Genomic DNA, 20106 nt, shown 5'->3' with positions numbered 1-20106 from the left:
GGGGAAATTAAATTGCATTTAATGATGCAAATTCTATCTAATAAAAAATGTACTCGTCATGGAGTTGCCGTTGTGAGAAACTTTGCTACCAACTAGCAGCGTACATCACCAACACACTCATGGGGGGAAGAGGACTCACGTGTGCGACAGTGAGCATTACAGGTAAAACACCACGACAGTTGGGAATATGATAGAATAAGTGTTGACCAAGAGAGGTCGCACACAAAAGATGATAGAGAGGCGCCTCACAAAATTAAGTGGGAAAGGTGTCTATCCCAGCTAGAAGACTCGTGGTCTTCAATCCACTGTCTAAAGTGGGAACTAGTGTCCCCTTACGTCAGGGCATACCGGGGATGCTATTCTTACTCCCCATCCAGTGGGGTCCAGAGTGCTGAGGTTTGAATAAAGGTCTATTCTGGTTCGATATTATTATCTCGAAATGCGCGTGTCAAGAAGGGCATCCGGCCGTAAACGAAAATGAGGCTGGTATTATCTGAACAAAGATAAAGTTTAATGTATCTACTGTTATGTCCTGTGTTTCCAGGTGAACCCACTCGCCACAATTGGTGGTGGCATGGTTTCCCGGTGCATAAACATCATTTCTGCGCACACATTGACGGTCGTGGCTACCTGCGGAACGTGAACTGTGCAGAACTCCGGCCCTTCTTCTGCGAGATCAAACTGTGAAAAGATCCCTTGTACAGCGTTCAAAGTTAATAAAGATACTTCTAAATAAATCGTGATATTCTTTGTCCTGTTTGAACACGAAATTCAGGGAAAAATAACAAAGTCATTAGGCATGTAAATATCTACATTCCTTTAAAAACCACAAGGTCATCAGACATGTAATATGCTATCTTCCTTTAAAAGGCCATCAGATATTAATGTTCTGTCTTCCTTTAAAAACAACAAGAGCATCAGATGTGTAATATTCTATCTTACTTTTAAAATAAGGTCATCAGACATGTAAAGTTCTACCTTGCTTTAAACAACAAGGTCATCTGACATGTCAAGTTCTACCTTCCTTTGAAAACAACAAGGTTATCAGACATGTAATGATCAACATTCCTCTAAAATAACAAGGTCCTTGGACATGTAATGTTATACCTTCCTTTAAAAACAACAAGGTCATCAGACATGTAATGATCTACCTCCCTTGAAAACAACAAGGTCATCAGACATGTATTGTCCTACATTATTTTAAAACAACAAGGTCATCAGACATGCAATGTGCTATCACCCTTTAAAAACAACAAGGCCATCAGATATTAATGTTCTGACTTCCTTTAAAAACAACAAGGTAATCAGACATGCAATATTCTACCTCCCTTTAAAAACAACAAGGTCATCAGACATGTATTGTTCTACATTCCTTTGAAATAACAAGGTCATCGGACATTTAAATTTTTACTTTCCTTTAAAACAACAAGGTCATCAGACATGTAGTATTCTACCTTCCTTTAAAAACAACAAGGTCATCGTACATGTAGTGTTCTACTTACCTTTAATAACAACAATGTCTTCAGACATGTAATATTTTACCTTGCTCAGAAAACAAGACGGTCATCAGACATGCAATATTCTACCTTTCTCTTTATGAAATAAGAATGTGTTCAGTCATTTCATGTTCGATAAGAAAATAAAAAACCACAAGGTCATCAGACATACGTAGTGGACATTGAAGGCTCAAGACGATGTTGACAAAATTGTGCAACTGATGTTTTCTCCGCTGAAAATAGAAAAGCTCTTCGACTCGCTCAGCTACCGCCATCATTTTTGAGCTCAAATGTACAGCTGATTCTCTACGAACAGCGATGGGACGACTGCGAACAGAGCGGCAGATCTCTGTGATATTCGATGATCTTAAACGTGATACACGTACTTCAAAGAGCGCGTGGGACATGAAGTAAGAAGCACCTTTTGTGAGCGCGTAAACAAATGTAGTAATAATACTAATAACAATAATATTAATAAAATGAATTAGAAAAATTAGGAAAATGTCAATGTAGCAGCTGCATCGCATCTAGGCCTGGAAATGAGACGGTTAATTTATCAAAATGCGCAAAATCAAACCATACGCGAGGTAAACATAATTTAAGGGTCTAACAACGACAACTACGGAAAGGACGTGGAAGGTGAAGGAGCCCTACTGAGGTCCGCGGGAAATATGGGGAAAGAAAGTTTCTCGACAATCACCCTCGAACTATTGATTATTAACAAAAAGAACATGTTTACAAAGTCAACACAAAGCAAAAGTAAATGTCAGTTAAATCACATCAGTCGAAACATATTTAAATAACTATAAACCGAAACCTTAATCTAATCAAGCTCTTCGGACAATAGGAAATTATCTCCAGCATAGAATCAACACTGAATGACGTCAGGCACTCGCAGATAAGATCGAAATTTTAATATGGCACACAATATCGCTTTTCAAAGCAGAAAGTTATATTTACATCAAATTAGACAAGAATGAATTTAAATGAATTTAAAAGCAATAACATAGCGCTTAGCGTATAAGGCTAGAGTCCCCAGAGTGGGACAGACCCCAAGCGCTCGCTAGGTCGGTCAGATGCAAAAGACGCGGACAAAATACTTAGCTCTCACGAGGAGCCCGAAACCGGAAGTCGCATTCACCAATGAAAAATGTTTATGTTTTGGCCAATAAGAAACACTGTTATTTTGGCCAATTACAAGGAGCTTCTAGAACAATCTTTCCTGCTGAACCCGCATATCAGCGGATATTAGGAAACGACAGGAATGGGCCACATACGCGTGGCACACCCTGCTACACAAGTCATGAACCAAAATGAGCATGTCTTTATGGAATTTACGGAACAATATACAATTTGAAACCGGAAATTTAAATCAACCAGATCTCTTTGAACATAAATCTTCTTCATAGTCCATTTTCTTCATAGGCCCAAATATTGATCATTGTAAATATTACACACTACTGATTATTCAAGTATTTTTCTTGAGAATTTCCGGAATGCATAAGAGAGATACATGCAATAATTTTTGGAACCCAAAGTAAAATTTCGCTGTTCTCTCTTGAGGACGCACGGGTCACATCACAAATTGCACTGTTGTGGGGTGAACATACCGCCAGGTGGTGTCCTAATGTAGAAAGAAATCACGGCTATTATTGCTGCTGCGAAGAACAGCCTCTTGAATTCCGCTTTTCCGGCTAATCAGATGACCCACTGCAGACCGTCATACGGGGACCTCGCTCTTCCAAGGCCCATAATTCTTCAGTCCATAATTCTTTCAAAGAGAAATATTTGTATCTTTATCTGGCCAGGGAACTGGTATGCCAATTCCCTTACGCCATATTATGTTGATCAGAGTGAGACATCAGTCACACAATTGGTTATGGATTTTGTCTGGCCCAGAAACCGCGTCGGCGCACAACACTCTGCACGTCCCAATCCTTGAAAGGCACCTCATAGGATTTCGAAGGAGAGGTGGTGAGCCACAACTGCATGTTTTATATACAAAAATACTAGGTAATATTTTCCAGAGCTGAAGATTCCTGCCAAAAATGACGGGATGTCCGTTAATGGACTCGGACTGTTCAGCGGAGTTTCGCACACTCTTGCGATGATAGAGATCCACATGTCAACACATTTTATCTAGAGAGTAATTAAGAGAAAACATATAAGAAATTGAACAAATGATAGGCTACAAGATCATACGATAAGAATTAAACAACTACATAGAACATACATTTAGTACAAGACGTAATCGACTTAACTTAAACTGTAGGCTCCGCGTTGAGTTATGGGAAGTCATCCTTAATTGCCAAGGTTAACGTGGATATTCCTGTATTTCTCTTTCGTTGGTGACAGTCTGATGGTTTAGTAGCTCATGGTGGAATACATGTTGAACACTGCGACGAAATCCATCCTTGTGTTCTGCTGGTTGTGGAGGTCCGGAGTAATTCACTGAAACTTGAACAGAATAATTAGCAACAATCCTAGGTACAGTTCCTTTCAATATTAGTGAAAGATACGTATTTCCTTAGCAATAATTTAATCACATTCGACGTGTGTTGGTCAAGTAGTTTTATGTTGGACTTATGGAAACAGGCACACTTTTATAAGCTCCCGTCTGGCATTTAAATAGGTCGCGTCACTACCCATTGCGACGGTCTCGTAGTGACGTTCCAAAACGAAGTGAGGTTATGCAGCGACGTTGTAGACCAGAATGGGAATCAACATGTATACTGCTTCATTTAAATAGAGCACTTTCCCCCACTAGTCGTCGGAAATACAGGTCCAATTCAGATACTGTAGCACTAACGTCACAAGTACGTTGTCGGAGATTAAATTCTTAATATCACAATTTAGACATAACATCGTCATCACTGTATGAGGTAGTTTCATATTTACACGCACATTTGTAGATCGCGCTGATATCTCCTTTCATCTGCCAGATGAGGGACAGCTGTGAAGGTGCATGATTTGTTTATTTATTCCTTACTTTCGTGTCGAGCTAGTCCGTCCCCGCTCGATTGATAGCATTTTGCCGCTCCACTAAGACAAATAAGACACGTGTTATGACGACAGAATAGAGGCCAGGTGTTTGGTCATTTGGAAAGAAGCTTACTGTCACAATATGTATAATTATCTGGAGACAACAGTAGCAAAAACGAGCATACGCACACTGTAACATATGCAGATCGTACAGTCATTGATGTCGAGGTTGATAGCTGGAATCTCGTCAGAATGAGAGCAAATTAAGCACTGCTTAAATTTAGAGCACTTTGACTGTATATAACGTCAATTGTTCACTGAATTGTAATTGCTACACAATTCAAAAAGTAAGTATTATTAAATATTTGTGATTATTAATTGATTCAAACAAGAAATAGAAAAATCACATTATCGATTTAAGTAATAAAGTTAGAAGAACTCTTGAAATATTTCACAGTTTAAATTAGATATCCGTTACGAAATTGTTAGGAGAGGTTTATTGCTCTGCGATTCAGACCATACTTATTTTCGAAATATTGGCATGGGAGGGGCTTAAAGAACGTAATCAATTCAATGTAAGCCGATAAAACCTTATATTACGAATAATGTACAACAAAGAAATATTAGGCCAAGATGTCCATTATCCGCTGGAACAAAGCAGCTGTATGCCCTTGAATTACACAAATATATTAACAAGAATAAAAATATAATTAAACATGAATATTCAACACGCAGTATACAAATACGAACTTAGCATAACAAAACGCAATTTGTTATATTCATTACAAATTTGTTTGATGTGCTTATAAGTTCTTTAGAAACTAGGGTACTTCAGTAAGCCAGAAAATGAGCTTGAAGTGTCATAAATTATTTGTAAAGGATAATAAAACTGTAATTAAAGAATAACTAAATGAAAATATCACGTCGTCATTTCCTATTAGATGCTGTACTTTGCGCTGTTGATCACACACATCATACACTCATCGTACACTTGTATTTCAGGCATGATATATATATATACATATATTGTTCTTTATAATTACATTTCTGAATTTCCATACAGAAAGTTTCATCTTACGTGGTAGTACTGATATTCTGAGTCGACTCTGATGAGGTTGTTGTGATTTTGTTAATAATAATTGTACCGGGTGGTACACCTCCACGCCGCTTGTTCAAATATTGCGCCAATTGAAACTCTCCGAAGATAGCTCCGTGTGAATTTGGATGTGTTTTTGTTGGTCATTGATCAAGAAGTGTGGACGTTCTCTACCAGATGTCTCTACAAAAACTATGATCATGCACTCTGGTGTAAAGGAATGTACCTTCTTGAAGAAATTTTGTATTTCTAAGTTTTGTTTTTACTAAATTTTGTTCTGTGGTTTGTGGGTTGGCAACATTGATCCTTTCTTTCCGCCTGTTTTGAATTTATCCAATTACTAATTTCTGTAATTAATTTTCCTCCAATCATTGCTTTCTTCTTCGATATGTATATGTTGCTCTAAGCTATCCAATAAAAAGGAGAGGTTGTGTCTAGTCATTCCTGAGAGGTCTCGAATTTTCCACGAGGGTATAAAACTGCTGTTTTTCTTGTCCCGGGGCCACTAGTATAACATCTAACTCAGTGTGTGGATATGTATCAGGGGGCGTGAAGCGCCTCTTTCTTCAAGCAGCAGCTCTTCAACAAGGTAATGGCCTTTTAACATCTTCACTTATTGCTAGCTCAGCAGTTTAACTCTCGGGGAGGATTCAAAACCTTTAGTATGTAACCTACCTTTTTAAAATGTAAATTCCTTTTCTGTCTATGTAAAATCTACAAATCTCTTTTACTGTAAAGCGGGGATGGAGAGTGCTTTACCCTCTCGAACTCCCCTTCATTTTGAAACTGAGGTGACTACGTTTTCATAACCGTTTATTCTCTTCCTTAATGTATTAAAGTTTTCTCATAAGGGTCACCTCCCTAGCTTGGGATTAGCCCCTGTGTTTCGGCCTAGAGCCACTTAGGTTTTAAAAGTGTATTTAGGAGTGCAAGTTCACGCCTCCAATCCCTTCTGTACTTTGGGCCAGTATCTTAAACTGATATTTTGTTTACTTCTTGAGAAGGTCCAGTAGATTGAGTACGAGGTGCCCCTGTGCCATTAATACGTGCCTTGAGGGCAGTTAGTGTAAAGTCAGCTTATGGCCTCTTAAATAGGCTTGAAGACTTTGAGAGCGGGTCTGCTCTTTCTTGTGTATGAACGGTGCCTCTGGGAGGCTTGAATTAAAAGTTGGGAGCAAGTGCTCCATGCATTTAGGTGTTTTCTGCCCTTTAGCAATTATGGTTGTGAGCTGAGAGCTCAGAAATTAAACTTGGGGCTCGAAGACCAAATCTTGTAACGAACTGCAAGTTGTTAATTTGTTGATCTGCTACTTGGTACCTGTTATACTCTGTTATTTGTTGATTTTGAAAAGAAAATATAACCTTTGTTAATGTTTTAAATTAACTTTAATTTTGTAGTTGAGACCTATTCCAGCCCGCACCTTCTTTCACCTCCGCCTACCACGGATAACTCCGTAATAATAATAATAATAATAATAATAATAATAATAATAATAATAATAATAATAATAATTGTACCGGGAGGTACACCTCTACGCCGCACATTTAAATCTTGCGCCTTAAAGAACTCCTCTACAGGAGAAACTGTGAACTTGAAACTGGAACAACGTATACATTTTCTCTGAAGATGGCACCACAAAATTTGCTATTGTGAACTGTGTGAATTTCTACTTGATTTTGTTTTCCATTCATCAAGTAGTTTGAACATTCTCTCATAGATGTCACTGCTAAAAACCTTGATCATGCACCCCGGTGCGAAGTGAAGGAACCTTTTTTGAAGAAATGTTGTATTCATAAGTTTTTTTATTTACTAAATTTCGTTCATTCATTTTTGGGTTGGCAATATTTATCTTTTCTTTCCAGCAGTTTTTAATTTAGCCAATCCAGAATTTCTGTGATTAATTTTCAACCAATCCCATCTTTCTTCTTCGATTTTGAGTGTAACTTTGTTTTTAACCAATAAAATCGGGGCTACGTGATGAGAACAACTGATGGATTGTCAGGTGGAACTTAAGTGCGGCGAGGTTGGACTGCAGTACCTTTTGAAGCTCAGACTTCTATGTTGTATAAATGATCGGAGCAAACATGCTCTTTGTAGAATATTGTTCCTGTCAAGAGCATTAACACCCTTTGCTATGTCAATCAACCAAGCTATTAACAACTGTAAACTTTGTACCTCTTCTTGCTAGAGATTACGAGACCATTAATACTATTGTTATTCATTCAGATTTTCTATTTATCAATTATTGTTATTAATATTATTACTCTTATTATTTTATTATAATTACTATTAAGTTTATGTCGTGGTTTGCTGTGGGATGATAAGTGTTAGGGTTGAATGAGTTGACAACTTAACACCACAAACTTTGAACTTATATTTCTATCCATTTTTTTCTAATTTAATGTGTGAGAGCCAACGGCCGTAGCCGTGTTGAAACACCGGATCCCGTGAGATCTCCGAAGTTAAGCAATATCGGGCGTGGTCAGGAGTTGGATGGGTTGCCACGCGCTCTTGGTGGGGGTAAGGGAATGGAGGAGCGGAAAGGAACTGGCCACCCTACCGCACGTAAACTCCGGCTCAGGAACACCCCTGCGGAGTTTCGGACCTGCCTTCGGGCAGAACAACCCTTACCTTACCTAATGTGTCAGAGAGGTAGTTGCAAGTGTAGTGTATTTTAAGTAATAACATGTTAATAAAACTACAACTGTAAAATACTCTATGTAAGAGCCTGTTGCAAGATCAATTCCTTTCAGGTATTAATATTATTAGAGAAGTTAGGTATATCATAAACGGAGTCCTGTAAATAGATTGACAACGTAATGAGAAAATAATGACTACTAACTACTTCTAAAGGTTAGATACATCAGGAACGATACATAATTTCTATTATCATCTGATGAATTTGCTTAGGAATTATTTAAACATTTCTTCTTCCCTGTTATGCCAAGTTCATTCCAAACAGCCCTGATTGCTGATGCACCATCAATAACTACTCATTATTATTATTAACATTATTTTTGCTATTGCAGACATTAAAATAAGAGCAGATAACACTTCGAGAATCCATATGTTATGTATCGGGAGAAGTAATCGCACTGTACGCCCATACAACCCACTGTCACCTCGCATTGAATTATGTGTCATTACGAGAAAATGGCCAGTACAGTCACGTCATAGCACAAAATGAAATATTGAACGTCACGTTCCTGTAATATATGACTGTACTTTCCTTTTTCTCCGATAATCGTAAAATTAAACAATAGGACGTAAATCAAATGCAATATTATCATGTAGGTACTTTCCTTTATCTTTCACCCCAGTAACTACATTGTCATGCCGATATTCACACACCTTCAGGTATATATTCATCAAGGCAAGCACTGACCATTGTCAGAATACGCCCTACGTCAATATGAAGATCATCTGGGTCCTACTTCTCGTGCTGGTAAGTTCTTTGCTTTCAAATACTTGTATTCTTTCATAACTTTCTTCTGCATTCATAGTACAAGCAATTCGACCGAATCGATAATTCTCATTGTTGCACGAATATCTCTAACGGCTAGTTAACAAGTACTGTCTCATGCCGGAAAAGTTGTGTGTCCAAACGCAAGTACCACTCAAGTGCCAGCTGTCGATACAATCGTGTACTTTATTTACTTCCTACTTATGGCTCTGACAGTATGAAAGTTTTTGAGGTAGGGCTGGTCTTGAATACGACTGCACACTGGTGTTGTTATTAGGTGAGGAAAGCAATGGCAAAATCTCCTCCGCCGGTTTTGTGTAATTCCTATACCCGCATATCACTCGGTGGTGCTGCCAGGCTAATAATCTCACAGAAACAGAACCAGAAACATTCTCAAGAAATGAAAGTAAATCTCTCTTCTGAAGGTAATATGCTACTACAATGACAGAGAGCGAAGATAACTAAAGCCGCATCCAGCAGCAAGTTGCGTTTAGTTATCCCCAAAGAGCCAGGGAATGTAGAGAGAAACCGCACTCCCCTTATAATGAACAACAATGCAACTAGAAAAAATTCGCTTATCGAAATTCAAATTACAGTCACATAATGGTAACAATAAGAGTAATAATAATGAAATTGTGTCTGAATCCCCAGTATCAAAAGTTGCTGTATGCTAGGACGCGTGTAGAAGGTGCCTGCTGTATCAAAGAGCCTCGGTCACAAGTAAACTGTGACCGAGGAGGATAGCAGATGGTTCTCTAAACACACTTGAGTGTCTAGTACGCCCCAATGTGCTATCGCTGGAACCTAACTAATGTCTACCGCGGAAGGAGAAAATTGTTTCACGCCATAAAATAGATAAAGAAATTGCTGAGGAAGGCAATGACGGCTGAGAGGCGAGAATGCGCTGGTTGTGATCGAGAGGCAAAATTCAGAACGGGAAGCAAAAGAGACACAATTCCAAGCTGACCGAACGGCGAACAGTTCGAACTCGAAACGCACACTTTGATTCGTAATTATTCACTGATTGGTTTGAATTCATTGCTATTACTGTTCCTTTACACCTCTTTTATATATTCATTCCTTGTACTTATCAGTGTCCTATCTCGTGGCGGAGATACATTTTACTCCCTTTTTAAACATTGATATTCCTTGTTTTAATTTCGCCACATTTCAAAAAACAAAATGGTGGCACTCATTTACCGAACGCGTTTCTCCGTTATAATAATTAGTGGATCGCTCTGAGTTGTGAGTCCTTTCCTTACGATGTTCTGGTCGACTTCATACTTTGCCCTTACATTGCCTCGTTTCTTTCTTTCTACTTTGGTGCACGATCTATCTTGTTGTGCCCTTCAGCCTCAGTTATTGCCAGAAATAACAGAGCGATCAACGCCTCCCATCTTTGACGCATAGTCAAAATACGTTTGGTGTATGTGTCGTCTTCACCATCATTTCATCCTCATCACGACGCCCAGGTCGCCTACGGAAGTCAAATCAAAAACCCTGCACCTGGCGAGCCGAACATATCCTCGGACACTCCCGGCACTAAAAGCCATACGCAATTTACATTCCAATGAGTCGGTTTGGAAAGTACGCAACTAAAATCATAACGAGGTAAACCATCTACTGCACATTATCAACAAGCTACCTGGAGAACAACATAGACTGTGCCGTCGGTGGTAGAAAGGAAACAGTTTACTACCGCAAAATGTGTTCGAAACAACCCGGCTTCTACACAAACAACTGGTTCGAAAAATACCAGAAAAAGAAAAACTACAGGTTTAATGTATTTCGTGTTCGAACTGCAAATATACAGTACTTAATGTAAAATAATTATACAGCGTGAATCTGCCGCCCATTGCAATGTAGTTTTATGCGACCCACAATATTCATTCCGTCCTGAAAACATCTGCCCTGTCGGTATGCTCAGACAACACAACCGGACATCTTGGTATTTACCGTCTCACCATGATAGCACGCCGTAATTAAACACTGGAAGACATGCGTGCGCCTTCTAGATCATTTGAACCTGACACGTCGGCGAAACACTAGATTGCCTAATAGCCACCGAGCTTTGAAAATGGAGCTCTTGGTGTAGCTCCAGACGGTTTGGTTGAAATTTATGTTAATGCAGTATTCGCCAGACGGACCTACATGCAATTGCCCTTGTACTGATGTGTGGATTATTACGAGCTGCCTCCAGAACAGCCTCTTCTGTTTCACCCCATGTAACGGGGCTACCGCGGACTAGTGGCTGGTTGGAAATCACGCAAGCTGTCCTTAGGTGTCTTTCAATACGGCGAAAAGTCATAGCAACCGGGTGTCACCTGTTGAGCTACCTTCCCTGGTACAGACGTAGTGCCTCGCACGCGTTTTGTCTTGCTTCCCCATAAATGAGGAGTATGCCAACGTATTACACTGTGGAAAACATGCTTAATGGCAGCAGATATTACAGTACATTCAAGCTCTAACCAGGGGAGTATGGCAATGTATTACTCTGTGTAAAACGTGCCTAATGGCAGCAGATATTACAGTACATTCAAGCTCTAACCAGGTGAGTATGCCAACGTATTACTCTGCGGAAAACATGCCTAATGGCAGCAGATATTACAGTACATTCAAGCTCCAACCAGGGGAGTATGCCAACGTATTACTCTGTGGAAAACGTGCCTAATGGCAGCAGATATTACAGTACATTCAAGCTCTAACCAGGTGAGTATGCCAACGTATTACTCTGCGGAAAACATGCCTAATGGCAGCAGATATTACAGTATATTCAGGCTCTAACCAGGGGAGTATGCCAACGTATTACTCTGTGGAAAACGTGCCTAATGGCAGCAGATATTACAGTACATTCAAGCTCTAACCAGGTGAGTATGCCAACGTATTACTCTGCGGAAAACATGCCTAATGGCAGCAGATATTACAGTACATTCAGGCTGTAACCAGGGGAGTATGCCAACGTATTACTCTGTGGAAAACATGCCTAATGGCAGCAGATACTACAGTACATTCAAGCTCTAACCAGCGGAGTATGCCAATGTATTACTCAGTGGAAAACATGCCTAATGGCAGCAGATATTACAGTACATTCAAGCTCTAACCAGGGGAGTATGCCAACGTATTACTCTGTGGAAAACGTGCCTAATGGCAGCAGATATTACAGTACATTCAAGCTCTAACCAGGTGAGTATGCCAACGTATTACTCTGCGGAAAACATGCATAATGGCAGCAGATATTACAGTACATTCAGGCTCTAACCAGGGGAGTATGCCAACGTATTACTCTGTGGAAAACATGCCTAATGGCAGCAGATACTACAGTACATTCAAGCTCTAACCAGGGGAGTATGCCAATGTATTACTCTGGGGAAAACATGCCTAATGGCTGCAGATATTACAGTACATTCAGGCTCTAACCAGGGGAGTATGCCAACGTATTACTCTGTGGAAAACATGCCTAATGGCAGCAGATACTACAGTACATTCAAGCTCTAACCAGGGGAGTATGCCACCGTATTACTCTGTGGAAAACATGCCTAATGGCAGCAGATATTGCAGTACATTCAAGCTCTAACCAGGGGAGTATGCCACCGTATTACTCTGTGGAAAACATGCCTAATGGCAGCAGATATTGCAGTACATTCAAGCTCTAACCAGGGGAGTATGCCAACGTATGACTCTGTGGAAAACATGCCTAATGGCAGCAGATACTACAGTACATTCAAGCTCTAACCATGGGAGTATGCCAATGTATTACTCTGTGGAAAACATGCCTAATGGCAGCAGATATTACAGTACATTCAAGCTCTAACCAGCGGAGTATGCGCAGGTCACAGGATGATTAACAGAGTCGTTCTACTGTTTGAATGTCGCAAACGAGGGTCCGTGTTTTCGTTTTCAAGTAACATACCGATGAAAAAATAATTTAATGATGCCGGATTCGAACCGCTGCGCCGCTGGTACATTCCGTCGATTGCTAGGCGAATGCCTAATCACATCCTCTATGTTAAACTGCTGTAAACATGCCCGTAGTACGACGAGAGGTTATATAAGCCATCCGGTTCGGTGTTTAAGATACTAATTACTGCCATGTTACCTAGTTTTATGTAGTGACTAGCAAATGTACCCGTGCGTCGCTGCGGTAATGTACAGTATTCTATTCTACTAGTCCTGGTTACAAAGGAGTTGGAGAAGGATCTCTTCCTACTGAGAGTCAAAGTCGATAAGGGGGGTGATGATAACAATAGCAGATAACCTCCTGCTGAGAGTCACTACCGATGTAAAATATTAATTATAACTGCAAACACACCCTTACATCGCTAAAAATCGACCTCATTGCATATACAGTATAAGAATCGACATACGAATTATACGCATGTTTACAGATTTTACAGATTAACTGCTGCTAAACGTTACATCATATCGACAAACTGATTGTACCATCATAATAAGCCACATATAGCTGTCTAAATGCCTGATATTAAGATACATTCTCCTGTATCATTTATTTATGGTTTAAATTGAGTTAGAAATCTTGAACTGGGTAAGGTTTGGGTAAGGTTTTCTCACAGTGCAATAGTTTTTGGTAGTAATACGACTTCTACAAACATAGAATTTGGCTCGCGTATGGATACTGGGTGAGTCAATGTTCTTGCAGAACTAGGTGATTCCACCTTTCGTAAAAGTGATTCGAAGTACGAATTATACGTGTACGAAGAGGAAAATGTAGGTATTATTGAGAAATATAAAATCTAAAGAACATATATATAACCAAACGTCATAGGACCAAAGTCGTAGACCACTCCAAATTGAACTCAGATTGCTCCATCCGTTTTGTGATAAGACTTGCCGTTTAGCCGCGAAATTCCCCGAAACGAAGGTCTGCACCGACATTAAAATTACCTCAATATTCAGAATTTCTCGGGGGTTAAAAATTGAAATATTTAAAGATCTTCGAATCTTTCCGTCCGTTACAGGATATGACATATAATTTTGCCAAATTTCAATTTTCTAGCTCGTCTGGCAGACTGTGCCCCAATCTTGCTTTGCGGGAGGTGTTAAAAATTAGGACTTTGGAGAAACTAAAGCTAACAATTATGCAGATGGTCATTATTACCCTTGAAACGGGTAACTGTAGGAACATTTCGCCAAAAGAATCATTTTACGGGCACAAGCTGGGTCTAACTACGATATCAGAAAATGAATTTAAAACTTTAAATAAGAGTTATATTTCTTTTCAGATCTCAAACTTAACAAAATTCTTCACTTAGAGAAGGGAAACCAATGCATCAGGTACAATGACAATTTTGATACCAGAATAGAAAAGCCCAGAATGGGGAATTTAACAGTTTTGGGCTTCAAATATACAAGTTTGCATTGTCGCCAAATTAGCGTTTAATTACACACAATATTCCAAAGCACACTGCTCCAACCGATACAATTTACAGCCTTGCAAAAGCACCGCTCAATATTACACTCAAGTCAGAAAAGAGTTTACATGCTATCCGAATTCAACAAAGCAGACTGGCTCGCAGTTTCTTACAGCCTACATAAGGCAACTTTACAAATAACTTATAAGGTCTGGCCTCTCTCCGCACAACCTACCACTTACAATTTAGTTAATACAGCGGTATCTAGTACCCATACGACTGGGCCTTCGTGGAAAAGATGAACAGGTTAATATTACTGGCCCAAACTCAAAATGTACCAAGAATAAAAACCTACTTGGGCTCGCGGCCCGATGATACAGAGGCTAATCCCAAGCTAGTGAGGTGATTAGCAAGAAAGGTTAATTAATGCTTCATAGAAAGAGAGACAGTTACAAAATCGTAGTCACCTCACGATAAATTGAAGGAGAACTCAAGAGTGTAATGCACTCTCTATCCTCGATTTACAGTTTAAATCTTTATTAAATTTTACATGAGAAGAAGTATTTTACATTCCTAGGAAGGGGATTCCCCTCTGGTAAGTCTGCGGAGAGAGGAAACTGGTGGCCAATTACCTGGGCTGATGTTCTGCCTGCTGCTCCCTGTCCTAGTTAACACACACACTCTGAACCTCGACGATCAATATGACAAGGTAACTTGGAAATGTCGAGGCTTATATACCCTAGAGGCGGGTTCGAGAAGGCTCCAGAATAAATCCGGACACACCCTCTCATTTTATTTGATAAACCAAAAACCTGCAATATCCCTGTGATTGGCTGAAAAGTAATTTCAGAAAATTTGTTATTGGCCAGATAGAAAGCTGGCGGGATGATAAGGAAGTGTTGAAAACCTTCAAGTACCAAAATAATGAAAGCCAATTCTGGTGAGAAAGCCTATAGGAAACGACTCAGCCGGTCAGCTGTTGTTACTAGAGGTTGAACGTGGAGGAGTACTACTTTGTAATTTACAGGTGTGTACATGATCCACATAATTTTTGAAACAGCCTGAAGGAGACGAAGGTTCATTTGTTTTCAATAGAGGACACTTGTTTCTTATGTGATCGGCCCACACTCATAGCATTTGCGGGGAATGAAAGTTTGACGAGGAGGTGACCGAGATTAGAAGAAAGTGGTGGGTCGTGAGCGACTCCCAGAGCGTCGGCATATTTTACTCCTTCCGCAGACGTCACATGGCCTCAAGTTCCCTAAACGTTTGCGGACGGGAAGCAAAACACAAATATGATCTATAGAGGACGAAATCCCTTCAAAGATAGTTTGTACACTTCGACTTTCATAATAGTGCATGCAGTCAGCCTTTGCACTCGGAAATAATATTCTTGAATTTGAGGTGGCAGGGCTCTCGTAGGGATAAAGTTACAGATGTTAATTTACAGAGAAGAGAGCTGAGTTGCAAGAACCAAATTTACAAGATCACTATTTCCTCTTATCCTTTACACAATATGGGAGACTGCGCATCGTCCAACCTCACAGAGGCATCAGTTTCTAAATGCAAACTTCCAACCTATCGGTTGCTCTTAATTAAAGAACTCACACAAGGTAGCCCCTACGACAGCTTGTCTATTGCTTAACAGTTGATAACTTTCTGTCCCCCAAGCCAGTTCACATCATTTACACCAGACTCAATTCTACACCCCAAAATGGATTTACAGGAGCATGAGAACCCATACCGAATGGCCTAGTTATAACCGGCAATAACAAAGTGAAGGAGGCAGAAAACCTGCATTCCTTCTAGAAATACTCAAACCCTAAGTGGGCCTATGGCCCAATGATACAGAGGCTAAGCCTATTCTACAGCGGTGTGACTAAATGAGAACATTAAATTTCAAAAGAGTGTTAAGAATTTGAACGGTTTAGAAACTTTCGTCACCCCAAGCCAAGTTGCAAGGGAACCAACAGAGGGTCACCACTCGTTGTTCCCTTACAGTACATATTTCCCAGTAGGGAACAGGGCAGAGGGTCAGCACTCGTTGTTCCCTTAGAGTACATATTTCCCAGTAGGGAACAGGACAGAGGGTCACCACTCGTTGTTCCCTTACAGTACATATTTCCCAGTAGGGAACAGTACAGAGGGTCACCACTCGTTGTTCCCTTACAGTACGCATTTCCTAGTAGTGAACAGGGCAGAGGGTCACTACTCGTTGTTCCCTTACAGTAAATATTTCCCAGTAGGGAACAGGACAGAGGGTCACCACTCGTTGTTCCCTTACAGTACATATTTCCCAGTATTGAACAGGACAGAGGGTCACCACTCGTTGTTCATATTTCACAGTAGGGAACAGGAGAGAGGGTCACCACTCGCTGTTCCCTTACATTACACATTTCCCAGTAGGGAACAGGACAGAGTGTCACTACTCGTTGTTCCCTTACAGTGCATGTCTCCTTTTAGGGAACGGGACAGAGGGTAACCACTCGTTGTTCCCTTACATTACATATTTCCCAGTAGGGAACAGGACAGAGTGTCACCAATCGTTGTCCCCTTACATTACATATTTCCCAGTAGGGAACAGGACAGAGTGTCACCACTCGTTGTTCCCTTACAGTACTTATTTCCCAGTAGGGAACAGGACAGAGTGTCACCACCCGTTGTTCCGTTACATTACATATTTTCCAGTAGGGAACAGGACAGAGGGTCACTACTCGTTGTTCCCTTACAGTGCATGTCTCCTTTTAGGGAACGGGACAGAGGGTAACCACTCGTTGTTCCCTTACAGTACATATTTCCCAGTAGGGAACAGGACAGGGGGTCACTACTAGTTGTTCCCTTACAGTACATATTTCCCAGTAGGGAACAGGGCAGAGGGTCACCACTCGTTGTTCCCTTACAATACATATTTCCCAGTAGGGAACAGCACAGAGGGTCACCACTCGTTGTTCCCTTACAGTACATATTCCTAGTAGTGAACAGGACAGAGGGTCACCACTCGTTGTTCCCTTACAGTACATATTTCCTAGTAGTGAACAGGGTAGAGGTTCACTACTCGTTGTTCCCTTACAGTACATATTTCCCAGTAGGGAACAGGATAGAGGTCACCACTCGTTATTTCCTTACAGTATATATTTCACAGTAGGGAACAGGACAGAGGGTCACTACTCATTGTTCCCTTAGAGTATATATTTCGCAGTAGGGAACGGGACAGTGGGTCACCACTCATTGTTCCCTTAGAGTATATATTTCGCAGTAGGGAACAGGACAGAGGGTCACCACTCGTTGTTCCCTCACAGTACATATTTCCCAGTATTGAACAGGACAGAGGGTCACCACTCGTTGTTCCCATACAGTGCATATTTTCCAGCTGGGAACAGCACAGAGGGTCACCACTCGTTGTGCCCTTAGAGTATATATTTCGCAGTAGGGAACAGGACAGAGGGTCACTACTCGTTGTTCCCTTACAGTACATATTTCGCAGTAAGGAACAGGACAGTGGGTCACCACTCGTTGTTCTCTTAGAGTATATATTTCGCAGTAGGAACAGGACAGAGGGTCACTATTCGTTGTTCTCCTACAGTGCATGTATCCCAGTAGGGAACAGGAGAGAGGGTCACCACTCGTTGTTCCCTTACAATACATATTTCCCAGTAGGGAACAGCACAGAGGGTCACCACTCGTTGTTCCCTTACAGTACATATTTCCCAGTAGGGAACAGGACAGAGAGTCACCACTCGTTGTTCCCTTACAGAACATATCTCCCGGTAGGGAACAGGATAGAGTCCTCAGACTGGCTGAACATTCTACATTTAAGCCATCAAATACATGAAATAAAAGACGTAAACATTCCTCTCAAGATATCTGCAGGAGCTATCACATGTTTTTAAAAAATTCTGCCATTACGTTGCTTTACCGTGTCATCCGAATACCGCCCGCTGAAACCGCCTCCGTTAGGACACGTGGCACTCAATTGACTGAAGCTATGAAGAAGACAAAACTGCCCTGATGCGCCCAGGATTTATAGTACTTTTGAGGGTAAGATTCGAGAACTCTTTAATTATAGGCTGAATTCTTTTACCCCTCCCCCCCCCCGACTTTAATTGGCTAGAGAAAATATTTACAAAATTCTGATGGGTTGATTCCTATTGGGGAAGAAACCAAGAGAAGTATTGATAATTTTGATACATGAACAAAGCAGTCTTTAAAGGTAAGGTCAGTCAATGGTAGAAATCAATTTTCCCTTAACAATTTGTTACGGAGTTATCCGTGGTAGTTAGAGGTGAAAGAAGGTGCGGGCGAGAATAGGTCTCAACTTACGAAATTAAAGTTAATTTAAAACTTTAACAAAGGTTATATTTTCTTTTCAAAATCAACAAATGACAACAAATAACAAAGATGTAACAGGTACCAAGTAGCAGGTTAACAATTTCATAATTTACAGAGCCCCCAAGATTAATTTCTGAGCTCTCAGCTCACCACCACAATAGTTACAGGGCACAAAACCCCTAAGTACAAGGAGCACTTGCTCCTAATTGCCAAGTTAAGAGGATAAGAGCAGACCCGCTCTCAATTTTACCAGCCTATCAAAGGCTACAACAACCTTCATTCCTAACTGCCCTTAAGGCACACATACAGTGAAACGGGGGTATCTTGTACCCAACCTACAGGGCCTTCACATGAAGAAAGCAAACACTGGGTTAATTAAATGGCCCAACAAACCAACTTGACTGGAGGCGTAGCTTGCACTCCTACATGAAACTTCTTAAAACCTAGGTGGCACTCGGCCAGTTATACAGGGGCTAATCCCATACTATGGAGGTGACACGATAAGAAAACTTTAATACATTACGAAGAGAAGAAAAACGGTTATGAAAACGTAGTCACCTCAAAACAATATGAGTGGGAGCTCGGGAGGGTTGGGCACTCTCTATCCCAATTTGTAGTCAAAGAGACGACATTTTACCAAATGTCTATTACATTTTAAAGATCGGTTACATGAGAAAAGCTTCGAACCTGCCCCGAGGGTTAAACTGCTGAGCTAGCAAGAAATAAAGTTATTAAACGGCCATTACCTTGTGGATGAACTGCTGCCCGAAGAAAAAGGCGCTTCCCGCCCCCTGCTATACCGTATATGTTCACACACTGCGAAAGATGTTACTGAAGTGGCCCCGAGACCATAAAATCAGCCGTTTTTATACCCTCGTGGAAAATTCGAGACCTTTCAAGAATGAAAAAGACACACCCCTTCAACTTTATTGGTAGACAAGGAATTACACATGGAAACCTGAGGAAGAAAGCTATGATTGGAGGAAAATTAATTACAGAAATCACCGATTGGTTAAATTCAAAACTGGCGGAAAGAGAATGGTTATACTGCCAACCCAACAAATGACTGAAAGAAATTTAACAAAGAACAAACTTATGAATACCAAATTCCGTGAAACCTTTGATTTAATACAGATTTTAAAGTTCAGAATTTCTCCTGTAGGGAGGTTTCAACTGGCGCAATATTTGAATTAGCGGCGTGGAGGTGTACCGCCCGGTACACAATTAACTATCGTTTTCCCGCCAGCGGGGAGTTGGGCAATTAAACAGTTGATAGAGACATCTAACTGTAGATAATCAAACCTTCTTGTACTACATAAGTTCAAGTTAGTATACAGAGAGAACAGAGAGAACTGGCCCCAGAGAGTGTG

At 40.5% G+C, this 20106-nt stretch overlaps 1 protein-coding gene across 1 annotated transcript in view; it reads left to right on the top strand.

The window, feature by feature from the left end:
- The first annotated feature begins 8977 nt into the window (after nucleotides 1–8977).
- LOC136886065 (CD209 antigen-like protein D) overlaps nucleotides 8978–20106 on the top strand; it is a 33213-nt gene continuing 22084 nt past the window's right edge. Inside the window, exon 1 of the mRNA XM_067158796.2 lies at nucleotides 8978–9020. Within this exon, the coding sequence (XP_067014897.2) occupies nucleotides 8988–9020 (33 nt within the window). The 5' untranslated portion in view covers nucleotides 8978–8987. The remainder of the gene's footprint in view (nucleotides 9021–20106) is intronic.

This window comes from Anabrus simplex, chromosome X (assembly GCF_040414725.1).
Source record: "Anabrus simplex isolate iqAnaSimp1 chromosome X, ASM4041472v1, whole genome shotgun sequence".
Taxonomy (NCBI): Eukaryota; Metazoa; Arthropoda; class Insecta; order Orthoptera; family Tettigoniidae; genus Anabrus; species Anabrus simplex.
This window is presented reverse-complemented; position numbering and strand designations above follow the sequence as displayed.